The 18,107-nt window shown below is 40.0% G+C and overlaps 1 protein-coding gene across 46 annotated transcripts in view; it reads right to left on the reverse strand.

The window, feature by feature from the left end:
* PHF21A (PHD finger protein 21A) overlaps positions 1-18,107 on the reverse strand; it is a 174,084-nt gene that overhangs the window by 118,921 nt on the left and 37,056 nt on the right. For 44 of the 46 annotated variants that reach the window (XM_070564918.1, XM_070564936.1, XM_070564940.1 and 41 more), the window contains 2 exons: positions 15,469-15,501; positions 13,081-13,146 (listed from right to left, as the gene is read on the reverse strand). The exons of the other annotated variants lie outside the window; for them this stretch is intronic. In XM_070564918.1, the coding sequence (XP_070421019.1) occupies positions 13,081-13,146; positions 15,469-15,501 (99 nt within the window). The remainder of the gene's footprint in view (positions 1-13,080; positions 13,147-15,468; positions 15,502-18,107) is intronic. 46 annotated transcript variants of the gene reach the window in all.

Raw genomic sequence — 18,107 nt, forward strand, 5'->3', positions numbered from 1 at the left:
ACCAGTCTTTCTGTCTTCAGAGAACTAATCGACTTCTCTCTGGAAGTGATGGCTATAAAAAGCTTTATACCCAAAGAAGATAATTAAGCAAGTAAAAAGAGGAACGGAAGTCACGAAAAAGGGATACTGGAAAAGTAAAGGAGTGACGTATATATAATGTGAGCAGCTTCAGCGGCAGGTGAGGCTCGGGGCAGCACTTCTGAGAACCTGCAGGCCCTGTTTCATCTTATGAACTCACTTACAGGGCCAACAGAAATCAGGGGAAGAAAAGTCTGTCTTCAGTTTTTATGAGAGATGTTTCTAAATGGCTTCCAACTGTTAACTTTTGCCCACTTGACTTTAGTTTGGAGTTGTAGGTGCAAATAATAGTCTGGGATTTTTCACTTAGGATTAAAAAAATCAAACATTCCACGGAAAAGGTAAACTGCCAATAATATGTTAAAAAAAAAAAATAAGCCTGCTACTTCATTCTTAATTAGAAGACATCGCTTGATTAATTCAAAATCTTCTGTAAATTTACCTCAAATTCGTGACCAACTTCTAGAATCTGTAATAAATGAGATACATACTCAGAAAAACAAACTTCAAGTTCTGTCAATTAACATATTCCCCAATTTCGCTAAATTCTTTTCCTTCAAGCAATACAACTTTTCAGGGTAAGTTTATCTGTGCTTCGTGCCCCAGGAGAGGCAGTGTAAATTTCTTCCCCAATTACCGTATTAGATGACAGAAGCACTGGATGAGAGGAGACCGGCAACAATCACTCACCGCTCATAAGGAGAACTAAGTTCAGAATCAATCTCTATCTTTAGAGTTTTTCTTGGTCAAAATGATACATTTGTTTGGGCAAAACGAGGAGAGGCTTTTTAGAAGGTGACAGAGGTGGGAGTAGGAGAAAAGGTGACAAATTAAATACATTAGTTGAAGATTTCTACGGCCTCATTTTCAGAGCAAAGGAATGTCTGGTGCTTTACAGACAGAAGCTAAGAATCACTGTGCTTTTCAGACACAGCTCGTCTGAGAGGGCAGCCAGTCCCTGCTGATGCACACATTTGCTTCCCAAACTCAGAGGAAACCAACTTTGGGGAATGTGTCTTCTGTAAAGATAATTTTGCAGGGCAGCCTCTCATCGAACCAGCTACCATGTGAAGACACTAGCTCAAGAGTAAACTTCTTTTTCCTGTCTGGTTCTCTCACCCAAATCTGTTGGGAAAAAGAAATGAAGGAATCTGTGATTTGGCCCGTCATTTATAGTGTTCAACATCTTAAAAAACTGAAATCCCTAAATACCACTGGGTTTTGACAAACTCTGGCTTTCCTGAATAATGCAGGTGTGAAGGAATTCTTAACCAAGGGCCATCAGGGCTGCTATGTTTCAAAGGCATGGACGATTAACATTAATAACAATAGTAGTGATAGTTTATAGGCAATTTTAAAATATCAAAAAGATAAAAAATAATTTATAGTTCACATTTAAAATAAATTACTTCACTGTCTATAATAGGTTTACCTTCTTATAATATATTGCTTTGGTGAACAGTAAAATCGTTTCTGCATTTCTTGCCTTAAAGCTGGTTGCTAGCTATGGTGGCAAAGGAAGACTCTTCTTAAATAATCCACCAAACCAGTAACAAGCTCTAAGGGTATATTTTAACTTGACAGAATTTTAGGATTCACACATCTTCAGATATACATTATATTTAATTTACATTGGTAGAGGAAACTGCCGTAGAGGGAGACAGACATTGTTGACTGCTTTCTCAACATCCATTATTCTTCATCCCTTCTGCTGCCTTGCTAACAAAAACCGATTCTGTTTGGGTACCCAGCCTCCGAATGTTGGAGAGGCGAATCCTCAGCTTCAGGATATAAGTCAGTCTTGGACGGCTCTTCTGGCCAGTGACTACTTCAGCCGTTGGCATGTGACAAAACTGTGGTCAGTGAGATGCAAAGTCTGTTGAAGGGCTTCTAATTAAGGTTTTCCTTGCTCTTAAGAAGAGATATTTAAAAAGAACTGGTCCTGTTTTGGTCCCAGAATGTTGGTGTGTGAGGACGTAAAGCCTGGAGCTGCAGCAGCCATCCTGTGCCCACGTGCAACATTTGCTGACACACTGAGGGTGGCAGAGCAGAGAGATGAGCAGAACACAGGTTCTGATGCTGTCACTGAGCTGCTGAAATGGACAACTCTAGCAACTTATTAGATGAATCAGTAAGTCCACTTACTGTTATAGCCACTTTTAGTTACATACTGCTAACAGCATCTGAACTGACACAATTATCATGCCCATGTTAGAGATGAGGAAACCAGTTGAGAGAAATTCAGCAATCACAAGGCCGGTCAGTAAGCGGCACACCCAGGACTAGAAGTTCATGCTTCTCTTTAACAAACATTGTTTAAGTACCACTGTGTGTGAAGCACCAGGTATACAGTGGGTTTTAAGGAGGAAAGGAACACAGTTCTTAGGGACTCACAATCTAGAAGGGAGATAAACATACAAACAACTAGTTAAAGAACTGTGATAAGAGCACTAGAGCAAGGAGCTATCAATTTGCAAGAAAAGCATTAACTATGCCAACAGGTGTGAGGGTGGGTATACCCAGGGGATGACAAACTTTTTTCTTTAGTGATTTAAAATGTCAAAAGACAACTTCCAACGACTTTCTAATTGTTCCAAAATAAAAGTTTTTTAAAAGACTTCCAAAGAAATAGATGTAATCTCATAAACACAGTGTTGAACAAAATAAGCCAGAGAGAAAAGAGGACATCCTATTTGATTTCATATATAAGCAAAACTAATCTCTGCTGTTCAAAGTCACAATAGTAGTTTCTCTGGTGGGGCAGGGGTAGCAAACTGAAGAAAGCAAAAAGGGGTTTCTGCAGTGATGAGAGAAACAGCTGGTACTGACACGGATGCTAGTTACCCAGGTGTTTCAGTTCGTAAAAATACATTTGAGCCATATGTACACACATATAAATAAATACATGTATGTGTGTAGTTTTCTGTACTTATATTATACTTTAATAGTTTTTAAAATTAATATATGATCCTTATAAAAAATAAATTCCAATAATAAAAGAATATATAAAGTTAAAAGTGCCAGCTTCCTAGGTCCCCTCTCTTGAATCCCACTTCTTAGAGGTGATCACTGCTAAAAGCTCCATGTGAATGATTCTAAGTAATCTGGACTTCTCCCCATGCATCTTCAGGCATAAATGACCATGAATGACTATAGACGAATGTGCTTTTTTAACATCTTATATCTTAAATCATTAGCCAGATTCTATACCTGTTTTACGATTTTCTTTTTTTCACCTTCCATTCATCTTTCCACTCAGTTAAGCACCTCAAAACATGCATATATAGCTAACTCTTACGTATTGCTTGCTAATGCACCCTGATTTCTTCGCAGTTGTTCTCAGTTTTCTTGTGTGGCCCTTTCTGTACTATACTGTCCTGTGAAGGAGCCTGCTGGGTCAAACGGTAGACAATGACCCTAGGTTTGCACTAAGCTCAGAAGATCAGAAAGACTATGCCAGGTTGAAGAAACAATAGAGCATAACCAAGAAAATGTCGGTATGTGACAAGGGTGGAGGACAAGATACGTACAAGTTCAGCGGAGAGGTGGGCACAGGTGAGATACGAGGGGTTTTCTGAGCCATGGTAAGGAGTCTAGATTTTTTCCTAGAATATCAGGGAAGGGGAGGTACTGAAGGATCTCAAGCAGAAAAACAACAAACAAGGGTTGTATTTTAGATCATCCTGATAATAGGGGAAAGGTTGAATCATAAGACATAGGGACTAGATGCAAGGCAATGCCACGGAAAGAGTGTAGGAGGGTATGGGCAATACTGAGGAGCCTGAATAAACAGGACTTTGTAATCACGGATGAGCGATCCAGAGAGAGAAAAAGTCCATGATGGTTTCCAGGTTTCCGGTTGGTGACGGGATGAATGGGGTCTCATTAACCAAAAACAGAAAAGAGTAGAATTTGAGGTGGGAGCGATTTAGGGCGCTGTTTGGAAAATCTGGAGCTTAGGTACATCCAGGAGGAAAAAGCTGAAAACGCTCATCTGTCTGGAGCCTAAGAGAGAGTGAAGAGGAAATAAAGATTCGGAGTTGAGTGGCATTCAGTGGTGGTTGAAGGCAGGATGTCACCCACAGGTGAAAAAGAGAGCAAGATGAAAAGGAAGACAAGGACAGACCACCACAGGATATTCATTTTTAAAGGGCAGGCTGAGGAAGAAATTGCCTGAGCAAGAAGCTGAGTAGGTGCATTCCAAAACGTAAAAGGAAAACTAGGAAGGAACGATGAAAGTTCTTTGAAGAAGAAAACGTTAAGAGAGAAACGGTCATTAATACGAAATGCTACAGTTAGTTCAAGGAAGATGAAGTCTGAAGAACGTTCTTTAAATTTGGCGGTTCTGTTACTAGAAGTTTCAGTGAGTCCACCAGCGCAGAATGAAGATGGTCACTGATGGCAGCGGGGCTGATCAAGGACTAGAAGGTAAGGAAAAAGTAACATCACAGAGACTAAGCTTTTAAGAAGTTTAATAATGAAGGGACAAAGAGAGATTTGGCAACGGCAGAAAGAAATTAAGAAACAAAGGAAGGAATTTTGTTGTTTAAAAGGATACAAGACATGTAAGCCTGTTTTATAAGGTCAGGAGAAGCCGCCTGAAGAGGACTCAGAGGAGGTACGACAGAAGGAGCTCAGCGATGGAGCAACGCCACAGCGGAGACTGTTTCCAGATGCAGCAGGTTTCCAGATGGCTGGCCCAGACTCATTCACTAGTTTGTATTACTTCACTTTATAAAAGTTTTCCTTTTCTGAAACTAAGATAAAGCTGCTCTAAAATGGAACAGAGTTAATAACGTTATGGAACGTTCTTAAAACATTCAAGTAGGAAACAATATTGAGAATATTTTCCCCCTACAAAAGGGAATTGAACTATTTGAATGGGAATCTTCTTTTAATGGTAAATGCCTTAGTATGGACATCCTTGGCCACGTACGAGACCACGAGCTTCTTGAAAGCATAATGAATTAATACCTTCAAAAACACTTGCTACATATCTACCATGACAGGCTTCAGGGGTACAAACATAAGCAAGACACTCTCCCTGTCCTCGAGGGGCTTACAAATAATTACAACACAATGCAATGAGTACAAGTAAGAGAGAGAGGCACAAGACCATGGGTACACTGAAGAGGGGTGTCTAACAGCCTGGAGAGTGGAAAGAAGTCAAGGAGAGCTTTCTAGAGGATCTTTGCTCGAACTTGGTCTTCAAAGGGTGAGCAGGAATTTGCCAGGCAAAGAGGAAAGAGAATACCAGCTGTAGAGAACACAGCATATGCAAAGGCAGAGAGTCTTGAGGGAGCCCAGTAAATAAAGGTGACATCAGGTAACTCATGGGCACGTATGCCAGGAAAGAACGCAAGACGAGCCATCGAGAATGGGTTGCTAACGGTGTCAGTGCTGAAGAGCTTGAACACCCTGCCGGTGAGGACCAGTTACAGGGTAACAGTAGGACTTTCATCGTCTGCATCCGCCAGGGGCCAGTACCGTGGCTTTCACCATAGAAAACTCTCAATAAATGTATGTGGAATAAACAGATGAGTCAGAATCTTAGAATGATAAATAAATTTGAAAAAACAGATTAAATTGGAAGGAATAGATGACCTAAAAGCACAAATTAATTTACTGATGTAGTGGGAAGGTGGCTAAGGGCCCTATTAAGCATTTGCTGTGCACACCACCTACCAGCCAAAAATGAGATTAATGTTCTCCAAAGAGGCAAAGCAGAGAGTCCCTAAACACAGGGCTTGAAAAAACTTCCACAACTTGGGCTTTGACCAGATTTTCATCGCTTGAAGCAACTGCTCTTCACTACATAAGAGATGAGCAAAGAGGAAACAAAATACGCTAGACTCCAGGAGCCCAGTGTCAAGACATGTAACACCTGATGACGAGGGTTAAGAATTTCCAACTGAATTTAAAAAGTCATTGCACTTGCCAGAATCAAAAATAAATGATGAGGATGAACTGAGAACAAGATTGTTCCAACCTACCAAGGAAGAAGATTACTACATTTGGTACAAGTCACCAACTGACTTGATTTCCTCCACCATACTCAGGTCAAATGTCCTACGATAACATGGCATGGCATTATTAAAGTATGAGTTACTTCATCAAGCTTCTCTATCTTAGAAAAAAGGTTAAAAAAACAGGAGATAAGGTAGGACTGGGAACCACAGTCATATCACAGGCGTACAACCTCTCAATCTTCAGAATTTTCATGTTCTTGGCCAGTATTTCTGAGCCCTTCATTCATCTCATCTTGGCTGAATATAAGCCAAAAGGATTTCACGAGGAGAAATCTAAAATACTACATTTCCTATATGTCACACAAAGGAGAAGGAGCTCATGTTCTGTGCACACAAGAGGCAGTCAACTCAACAAACAACTGAACCAATGGTTTCACATAAACATCACACCAGAGGGCTGAACTAGACTAAATCCCAGGGGACGCCTAAGCTTTTGAGATGAGGTCAGATAACCATCATAACTCAAGGATCTCTAAGAAAAGAATTCTAAATTCCAATGTGATGTGCCAATCACACTAGTTTGGTTGTGAATGAGAGAGAGCAACAATCTATGGTTACTGGTCTAGAGGCTGGAGAGTCACGTGTCAGGTTGCCATTACTGGACTACAAGAACTAATCTATGTACTTGACTCCAAGGCAATGAAGCCTACAGGCAATGTAATTATTGTGCCTAACGTCCTATTTTACAAAATATTTGATAGATAAAGGTCTACAGAGTGATTTAAGGATATAATTTATTAAATAAAACTGAATGAAGAGTACAGTGATGTGCATTCTAGTCTTGAATCTGATACTGATTAATTATACAATCACGGCTAAGTCACAAATAGTCCATGTTTCAGTTTATGTATTATGATGTACTCATGGCTGAGCTAAATGTGAAATGTTCTCAGCTCCTTAAAAAAGTGGTACTTCACATGTAAGGTGAAGGTGTTACACGTGAGACGAAGTTCACCACCACAACTAAAGCCAACTTTTTCCATTGAAATAGAACTTACCTCCAAAAATATTCAGTGCATGCAACAGGTAGGTTCATTAACTCCTAAAAGGCATTATCCAAACATTCCATAAATAAGGAAACAGACGCATTAAATTATTTAAGAACTCAGAATCTATCAACAAGTCTGTTACAGAGCCAGGAACAGAATCAAACTTCCAGGGTCCCCCCGACATCCAGTCTACTGTTCAAGTCACCTACTTAGCTTAAAGTATGTTGTTCTCTGCATCAGAAACATAATTAGTTATGGCAGGAACAGAAACTTCTCTCCCAAAGGCTTCAGAATCCATTTGACTAAAATATGTTCACATCTAAAATGAGAATGGTTCCATAAACGGCAAGTATTTATTAAACTCAGAAAAGTACTTCATCTTGTGTTATGTTAAGCAATCTGTAAGGAAGAGAGACTATAATTTTTCAACAGTCAGAAAAGCAAACCAGCAGCAAAGACCAAAGACTATGAAGGGGTCTATCTCTCTAAAAAGGAATAAAAATAGGAGAAAGGTTGGGAGAAAAACAAAACTTAAAACCAAAAGATAATCCCATGGAATATTTGTACCATGGACAAACGGCATGAAAAACACACCTTCAGAGAAGCATCAGATACACATTCATCCATGTTCCAAGTCAGCAAAGTGCTGCCTGCCCCCCAGGGTGTCTCCCGGAAAAGACTAGGTGCGCTCCTGTCTGCTGTTCATCTGACAGAGCCTTTTCTGGAGGTTATTTGGAAAAAATGGTAAAAGTTTTTTATTTTTAATATAATGAAAGTTTTTTTTATACCTGTTGACCAGTGTGGTAGATGGATTATTGCTCTCAATTCTTTATATTCTCTCTCTTATAAAATTATACATCCACACCCCTTGTCATGTAATTTTGCAAGGCCTGGCCACAGGACTTGTTTTGACTAATGAGCTGTTTAAAGACCTGATGCCAGCAGAGGCTTAAAATGTGTTTTCGTAGTTTGGCTTCCTTCTTGCTTTCTGGTGATAAACCAAGAAATGAGCATGCCCCAGGGAGCTGCCACATCACCAGGCAAGGCCTCGGGATGAACACATTGAGAGTGGATCTAACCCAGCCGCCAGCCTGGAGGCAGGGCCAGCGAACCCACAAACTGAAGCCCATGAGCCTGGCCAAGCCCAGGCAGGATCAGGAGGACCCCAGGTGATCCATAAGCCTAGCGTGAAAGTAAACGCTGAGTGTTGTAAGCCACTCAATCAAACACTGGTTTGTTATGCAGAACTGTTACGGCAACATCTGACCAACACACCCAGTAACCTCACACCCATGGATTCATCCTACGGCAATGAGAGAGAAATGGATTCACATACAACGGTGTTTATTATAGGAATATTTATAATAGCAAAAAACTGGAAACATCCTATCATTAAACAATAGAGGGACAGTTAAACTATAATCTAGCCAGACCACTCAATATTTGATGCTACCAAAAATCACGTTTTTAAACACTCAAAAACGTAAGAAGATGTTCATAATGCTTTACATTTTAAAAGTATAAAAAGCAAGACGGATTGCTTAAAAAAAATTCTCTATAAGGAGAGAAAAACATCAGGTGGATAAAATAATTCATTTAAGGGGCTGGCCCCGTGGCCGAGTGGTTAAGTTCGTGCGCTCCGCTGCAGGCGGCCCAGTGTTTCGTTGGTTCGAATCCTGGGCGCGGACATGGCACCGCTCACCAAACCACGCTGAGGCAGCGTCCCACATGCCACAACTAGAAGGACTCACAACGAAGAATATACAACTATGTACCGGGGGCTTTGGGGAGAAAAAGGAAAAAAATAAAATCTTTAAAAATAAATAAATAAAATAATTCATTTAAGAAATACAAATGCTTTTCCATGCTACATAGTTTTATGCTAAATATTACACTAAATACTCAGAAGAAAGACGTAAATAAGACAATAAGTCATCTTCCCTGACTTCCTGAAACTAACAGTCTAGTGAGGAAGACAGATATTAAAAAAATAATATCACATATACATAAATATAAATTGTGATAAGCTATTGTGGCAGAAATTGGTAATTATCCCCAGTATTGATTTTCCCCTTCTTTACTCAGCACCAGAGTCCGTGCATTTTATCTGCCATGGCCACCTGGAATAGACTACACTTACCCCTGGTTGGGGCACGAGACTAAGTTCTAACCAACAGGATCTGACTGGAAGTGGGGCAAGCAACTTCCAGTAAACATCCTTACAAATACAGGGCTCGCTCTTCGTTGCTTCCCCCCTTCTTACCAGATGGAGCAGCTATTTTGGACTATGATGTGGAAGCTTCACGCTGAGAACGGCAGAGCCACAGAACAGGAGGAGCCTGGGTTCCCTGATGCTGGAACCACTGTCACCAGCCCCACTACCCCTACAGAGCTTTTACAGGAGAGAGAAATAAAATTCTACCCTGTTCAAGCCATTTGTATTTGGAGTTTTCAGCCATTCACAGCTGAACCTACTCCTAAATAGTATAGCTATAAAGGAAAACAAAAGATTCAATGAGAGATTATAATGGATACAGTTGATTTTGACAGGAGGAAGGGGTTTCAGGGCTAGGTGCTCTGGGGAAGTAACATTTAAGCTGCCAGGAGAGCGCCAGGTGAAGGGAGGCGGGGTGGCAAACTGTTCAAGACAGGGGAAACCAAAGACGCAACTACTCTGGCTTCAGCCTGACTCACCACAGGCACGAGCAACAAACTCTGGGATGTTAAGATTGCTTCTATAATGAAGTAAAATGAAAGCAGAGCACCAAAGCAACTAAGTGTGTTGCCTCCAATATCAGAATCTCTATTCCGACAAGCAAAGACCACACGCGCACGTCAAAAATGAGGGAGGAGGGGTGCAGAAGGAGAATGAACCTGCTTAAAGAAATTAATAGCTGCTCCCACACTGCAGCATTGCTAGTTTTTAAAACAGTCGGATTCTCAGGTTAGAGTGGCTCACACACCATGAGGAGAATATCCTTAGCTTTGTAAATGCTAACTATCCCTGGGACAGACAACCGTTTGGTGTTCAAAATTTGTTTAAATGATGTTTCTTGACTATTTCTGATTATAAAAGGGAAACATATATTGTGAAGAATTTAGCAAATAAACATAAGAGAATAAAAAAATAAACTACCTGTAACTTCATCACCTGCCAACAATATTTTATACTGACACTGTTTTGATATCCATTTACACGTCTACACACATCTATACACACAGCACACACAAAAATGGGATAGTAATGCAAATCAAGCCGCGTGTGCTTTTTCACTATTTTATCACGAGCACATTCCTATTTCATTAAAGTATTTTTGAAACCAAGGTTTTTAATGGCTACGTAACACATAATTTATTCAGCCAATCAAGTCTGGGGATTTCCTGAGTTAAAACTGTCAACCTCAAGTGAAAGGCGAGCAGGTGCAGGAGCCGACTTCGGAACCGGCCGTGGAGAATTCCTACGCAGAGATCTCAAGTTACCGTTTGAAGGCACCGGAACCTTCTAACCAAGAATTCAGTGAAAGTCACTGAGTTCTAGCCATGAAGGAAGCTGACTAAAGACCATGTTTTCCCAAATGGAGCACCATTTCCTAATGAGTCTTGAGGAAGGAACCGAACACGCATCAAAGATCGAGGCAGCAATAAGAACAGGACCGATGAGTGCCCGCTGTAAGAGTTAAAGACTATCGGCAACGTTTTTCCAATAAAGCGAAATAAGAGAACGTATGCATCTATTACTTGTATAATTCAGTCTTCAAGTGGGTATAGAAAAAAAGGTTACAGAAAAATGCATATGGAAGAAGAGTGGAAACAAATAATGACAAAGGGTTAATAATTGTTAATTCTGGAAAATGACATTCCTTACACTTTTCTGTATTTAAAATTTTCCTCACAACCAGGAAAATTAATGTTAAATTAAAATATTAGTCATGTAAGTAAGGTAATTCAGATTTTAGTTATTAAACTAAGTTTCGCCAGCGGCTAAGCGGATCCTTTGCAAAGTAAAAACAAACAGCTGGGCACTCAGCATCAGGACTCTGTTCTAAAATAAAACTATTTTAAAGTAGGCATCAATATTTCACGCTGGAAATTAGTCTGAGGAAGGACCACCTTCTGAACTTTCTATAAAGTGCTTCCTTCAGTACCATCCTACCTAAAAATGATCAATTTTCTGTTCTATCAAAAAGGTGGTTTTAAGTTAGGTAAATTCAATTGCAAGATTACATTCAGTTTCTAACTCTAGTTCTCTTTACTTTGTACACCTAAGGTTTTCCTAATGCTAGACCCATTTTTTAAAATTCTTGTTTCTAAAATCCAAACTCAGTTCACATGATGGAGCTTACCACTTGATGAAATGTCTGACTGAACACAAATGGCTGCAATGTTCTCTTAAGTGAGGTCCTTAGTAGAAAAACATTAAATAAAAAGTTACAGAAATAAACTAAATCTTTACGTTAGTCCTCAGAAAAATTTCAAACAAACAAATTTTTTTTTAATTGCCCCATTTTCCCCAAATGGAGTGTTAGGTTGCCTCAACGCTGGGACAGCAACCCCCACCCCCTACTCCACTAATCAGTTCTCACCTCCTTTCCCTGCTGGAACACGTGAATTTTTCAGCAAAAGTGACTCATTCATTGGCATCTTGTCAAACTAACCCTGAAACTATAAGGAGGCTCAGCTAAAAGAACTCTAAAGCTAGAACACTTTAACGCACATTATTTTGACTTTAGAGAACTGAATCACTTTCAGAGCCAAATACATGCTAACAAACTCTGTTTATATTTTTCCTTACAAATTTGTCTCCACCATGCCCCCTCCTCCCAATCTTAATTTGGTGATTCCCGGATCTGAAACACCTCCTGTCTCTGGAGAAGACAAGATGGGGGAACAGAGAAGCATAAGAACATGAGGGGGGGAGCAGTTGTGCACTCAGCTTGGAAAAGATTCTATTCTGAAACATTAACGACTCGTATCTATTCCACATAGTTCTCAAAATTTATTTCTCCCCTTAGTTAAATGAAAACGCAATACAAACACAATCAGAAGTCACCAGGAATAAATTACTCTCATTGCTATTATTTCGCTAAATAAAAGTTTAAAAAGGAACATAAAAATCAATTATCGAGAACCATTTAGACAAAAATCTTCAATAAGACGTCACTAGCCTGAACTATCAATTGTAAATCACCTTCTCCTTTTGGTTCACACATTTACTCACCCCAAGATAGAAAACAACTCCTTTTAACCAGAGGGGAGAGTGATGGGGAAGGAACGAGAAAACAAACGCTTTGTCAGATTACCACAGACATTTGCTTATAGCTCCATCAATGGTCACACTCCACCTGGTGGCAGGAGCTGCCTGAGTTGGTGAAGTGGAGGTCATTATACAGAAACTCCAAAGAACACTGTCCAGATGTCCTCGGGGAAAAAGCAAGATGCTCTTCTCTTGCCCTATATAGAATAAATCTCGCAAGTTTCCACCGAAGTTTTCCCACAGAGTAGTAGGTCAATATCTAATAAAGATTAACATAAGGGTACGACACCCATCAGAACGGGAGACCTACATTTATAGCAATCTATTTACATCCATTCTCTCCACAGCAAGGTAGACGCCAGCTCAAGCCTTTAAACCAGGGCACAAGGCACATCTAGCGGCCGCAAGACTCTCTGTCACATACCCCCACTCCCCTCCTCTTTCCCGTCCCCTATGGGTGAACTACAGAGTTTAACTAACAGAGTCAGCAGCAGCCTGCCACAGTGCTTCCAGATTATCTGCCAGTAACATATACCCACGGGATACTCTACAGACTGATTTCAACCAAAAATAAAAATAGATAAACAGAGCTCAAACAAATTTAAAACTGAGTCTGGCTGCCCACACTGATTTTCACACATGAGGAAAAATAGCATTTCTCCTAGAAGCCTCGAGCAGGCATATCTTTAGAACACAATGTTAAAAATACGCCCTCCCCCCTTTCCCCTACCTGTTTCTCACTCAAAGCTGTGATTTTGGCTTGGAGTTCATGAAGTTGTTTCTTTAAATCAGCATTCTGATTGGAAAGAAAAAATATCTGTGAGAAAGATATTTCATTTGTTAACAAAATAGTAGCAAGAAGACTTTATGCATACTGTATTACAAACGCTGAAGCAACCTTAAGCGTTTGGCCAATCAAATTCGTCATGCATTAAGCTGCAGTCACATTATCACCACCCAACGCGCACAGATCCTAAACGTGGGCTCCTAACACCAGACCACGGGCAGCTCTTTGCAATTGTTGGAAATCACAAGAAGTTTCAGAGTTTAGCATCTTGCACGGTAATAGTACTCTTTTCTACTAAAATATCATTCTTTACAGAAAATGTTAGTTGACAGAAAACCTAAAGCTCCACTGATCAGACAAAAGCAGAAAAACTGAAGTTCGAAGTATGCACACAATGCATGTTTGTTGGCTTGATCAACAAAGACAAGAGGTTTTTCTCTCCTTGCCCTCTCCCTTACTTAGGAGAGTCCATTTGTTGTTTTAGCCCAGATCTGAAAAGCTGTCAGTGCTGTGACTGCCTTAACACCACATCACCCAAATTAACACACTGCCGACCAGGGCATTTTCTCAGTTCTAAAATTCTAGCAATCAAAAAAGAAGACTATTTTAGATGAGATACACTGAGCACGCTTGCCTTTTACTCAAGTGGGAAAAAGATCCAAATTGAAGTTTCAAGTGCTTAATGTAGTAGGGCAGCCTACTGGCAGTGAACCCACTCCAGTGAGAGACCACTTTCTCTTCATCATTTCACGTGCAGTTCTTTCAATTCACCCTATCTGGTCTTCTGCCAGCGTTGGGCATACGTCTTTCCCTCTCATGTTTAATTCATGTGGTCTTTTTTTTTTTTTTTTAAGAAGATTGGCCCTGAAATAACTTCTGTGCCTATCTTCCTCTATTTTAACAGCATGGCTCGGTAAGCGCTGCATAGGTCTGCACTGGGGTTCTGAATCGGCGAACCCCAGGCCACCAAGCAGAGGGCGTGAACCTAACCACTACGCCAGCAGGCCGGCCCCCAAGTGGTCTTTTTTATAAGTGTATTTGATATAAGGCCTCTCTAATGAGATCACCCATAAAATTGTCCAACAACTTACTACCCCCTCAGATTCTTCCAGTTAAGACTGCTCTCCTACAAGACCACCAGCTATATTAGAAATGCTGAAGTTTTCTAATAATATTTCAGTTGCCGATAGTGTAGGTCACCATATTAAACAGAAGAGAATCTAAGGTCTACTGCTTCGTGGTTTCTTAAATCTAATTTAAATTACAATATATTAAAATAAATAAAAATGGAGATGCTTCTCAAAGAAGTTGGACTGTCAAACCAGAGCTAAACGTGGGCTATCAACGCCAGCTCTCAGAATCAATGGATTGCGTTAAAACACAACAGTTAGGGCACTCGGTGCTAAATGTGTAGAAGTGATTATTTCCCACTTCCAAACATCAATCTGCCTCAGTACTATTCTTCAATCTAAGAATTTACTTAACTTTACAATAAGGTATGTATGGTATGTTTAACAAGCTGAAAAATATACATATATATCTGAGTGCCCACCGATAGGTCTAGGTGTTCTGTGAACAGATTATGAGTAAACAAATGCAAGGGAGAAATGCTGAAAGAGTCTGATAACTGCTCTCCATACCTAAGACCCGCTGCCTAAGAACTACAAGAGACACTGCCTGAGCAATAAATATAATCATCTAAGACAAGATCATTTTTTAGGAAGATTTCTCTTCAGGGAGTAAGAGTAAAATGCCGAAGTCAAAAATTCCTATGAGGATTTTAAAAAAGGTAACATTTGCTGGATTTTTATATAAAGTACTTTTAAATCCTTTTTAAAGGCTGCTTCAAAAATAAAAATTTTTTAAAGGCTTTTAAAAGATTATTCTAGAATTGTTACCCTGAACATAGTGGGATTAAGTAATTAAAAGTTCTATATTATAAACCATGAGAAAGTAAGAATGGTTCTGGGCCATGGTCAATAATTTTGAGACTACAGAAAGCCTCACAAACTCTGATTTTGAATAAGTGGGCTTATGGAAATGGAATTTAAGCTATATGAAGAGTATTAACTCTCATTTTTTTTCCGAAAATACTTAAAGCAATTAATATAGAAGCAAAATAATAGTAACCAAGATGAAATGACAGCTATAATAGAATGACTGGATTTTTTCTAGACTCTTAAAACATGAAGACCAACATGCTAAAAATAATTGCTGTTAGAGACGATATAGTTTTTAAAACTTAAGCACTGGTCTATTTTAGTATTCTATGGTCACTTCATCTTAAATTATTTTAATTTAAAAATTAAATTAACGAAAGTGGTACTTTACCTGTGGATCCTGCTTCATTTGAGCAACCAGTTTCTGGTAATAAAGAGAGAAAAAGAACCATCAGTCTTACATGTTACTCACTATGGCTAATCAGGTTTGGCCCCCAAAATATAGTTTTCAGGTCCACACAAAAAAATGAGCAACACCACAATCAGAAGAGATCGAAAGCTTCTGTGATCCATACAGAAGGTTAATGAGACATTCCTCAATACAAAAAAAAAAAATCAAACTACCTCCTTATGTTTGAAACGAAAAGCTCCTGCTTTTTAAAAAATCTAGAGCACAAGATGGAGAGGGGAGCTTTTAAAAGGCAATTTAAACACGCTGGATGCCCTAAAAGCCAAACAGCCCTTTAAAATATTGTCATTGTCTGGGGTCCCAAAAAAGGCCTGGAGAGAAGCTGCCCCCACACACAGCAGGCCTTTTTGCAGACAGCAAAGGAGAGATTCGGCAAGTCTGTTGGTTTGGTTCCCACCACAGGAGGAGCCTGGTGTCGCACGGGACGGTGCCACTGTCCCCTCCATGGAGCAGCAACGTTCCGTCCTTGAGAGCAAGGGAGCGGAGGAACGATGACGCCAACTCTACCGACCTGAGTCCCTCTGGGAAGGAGCGCGCCACCAGAACACTAAGACAGACCTCCACCAGGGGAAACAAGCCCAAACAAGGAAAAAGGGGAAAAACAGATTTCATTTGACCCAGCCCAACTTCCAACAGCACCACTGCCCAAAGGTAACGACAACCGGGGACAGAGAACTTGAAGGATGAAGGAAGAGCAGAAGGCTGATTCCTCCAGGGATCCAGGAATAAGCTGTCCCCAAGTGAATTTCTCACGTAACTTGAAAAATCTGTCCCTCTCTTTGGGTGACAAGGAACTTTTAAATTTTTTAGTCATAAAATAAAATCATTCTAAAATATATACTTATCACCCTTCTTAAATAGAAAAAAAGTCAGCTTTCAATGACGCTTAGAGACCTGATTACAACAATTATTACACTATGCTACAAACAATACAATGGGCTCCTGACAGTGAAGGCCCCAGACCGCTATGTCTTCAAGAGTTCTTGTGCCTGCATTTCAGTTCTTCGGTCTACTCCTAACGCCAAGCAGCCAGCGAGCACATCTTCCTGCTATGACTGTGCCTCCCTCTGACGGCCCCTGGAGCCCAGCTCAAATGTGCTGCTTCTGATCTGCTGTGTGATACGCTCAGTGAACTAATTCTAAGACGAGCGAAGAGGTCGAAATAACCTAAGAAATGCCCCTTGAGTAAAATGTACACTCTTTGGTGAGTGAGTTCTGACATCTATTCTAGTTGGTTAAAAGCTTTCCTTCAGGTGCTAAGACACATTCTGGACACCCGGGGCTGCCAACCACGTGACCTCCGAACACACAGGGTGGATACTACTATACTTGATTCATGGGCGACAGTGGTAACGTTTCCACATCCTAGACTTCATCTACAAAGTAGTAATAACAGTCCAGGAGCTGAATGAAATTTAAACACAAAGTTTTACACACAGACATTTTTACGAACGCAGCCTAAAGGCCAGCCACGCTCTTCAATGAAAATAGCCCTTGGTTTTCCTTTGGATTTGGTTACCAGAGTTGGCTACTATACTAAAGTTGCCTTTTTAAAGATGAAAAAGGTATTCTTCCACGCCACTGGAATTTAAAAACTGACTGATAACCACACTAAGTCTCCACCTCTGGAGGAAATAAATAAACCAATTTTTCTATCCATAAGCAGTCAAGGTGCATTCTAGACAATCAGAGGCAGGAGAGGACAAGCTGGACAACCTAATTAGACCATCCAAACCCCTAGTGAATTGAAGCTGACACTGTGTTATCAAAGGTAAGTTACTTTCTATTGCAAGAACACAGCAATTTTTCATGAGGCTAAACTTCATGCCAAGGGCTGGCAAACTAGAGCCCGCAAACCTGGCATGCCACTTCTTTTTGCAAATAAAGTTTTATTGAGACACTCACAATCATGCATTTATATATTGTCGATGGCCACTTTGTCTGTATAGCAGCGGAGCACAATAGTTGTGACACAGACCATAAAATGACTCACAAAGTATAAAATATTTTACTATCTGGCCCTATATGGAAGGAGTTTGCTAACTTCTACTTTATACTATTCTCTATTCCATGCAAAGCAAATGTTCCGAAAGTTTAAATATGGCTTCCATCAAACCTGCATAAGAATAATCAAAAAGGCATTTTCTCAAAAAAGATGAGATGCTCATCACAGGCCATTATTATTTAAACATTCATTCAACATCAACAATATGTACATGACTACTTTCTTAACCATCTCCCTGTCCATAAAGAATGAAAATATACTTCCATTACAGCAATACCAGGTAGTTTCAGAACACACTTTCAATTCAGTAAGCTCAAGTGCAGCCCTAATTTCATTCCCTAACAGGAAATGCAGGAAGGGGTGGCTCCTGCCCCAATATTTAGTCAAATGTATGATCTGCTTTTGGTCTCAGCCTAATAGCCAGTGCCTACTTTGGTGTCATTTCTGGCATCCGTGAACTTGTCATGACCAGTGATCATGTCGGTTACCACATATCCAATCAGATTTACAAATAGGCATATCACTTGGATTTACTGTTAATACTTAATTTTTTTTC

Source organism: Equus przewalskii, chromosome 11, assembly GCF_037783145.1.
Source record: "Equus przewalskii isolate Varuska chromosome 11, EquPr2, whole genome shotgun sequence".
In the NCBI taxonomy this organism is placed as follows: Eukaryota; Metazoa; Chordata; class Mammalia; order Perissodactyla; family Equidae; genus Equus; species Equus przewalskii.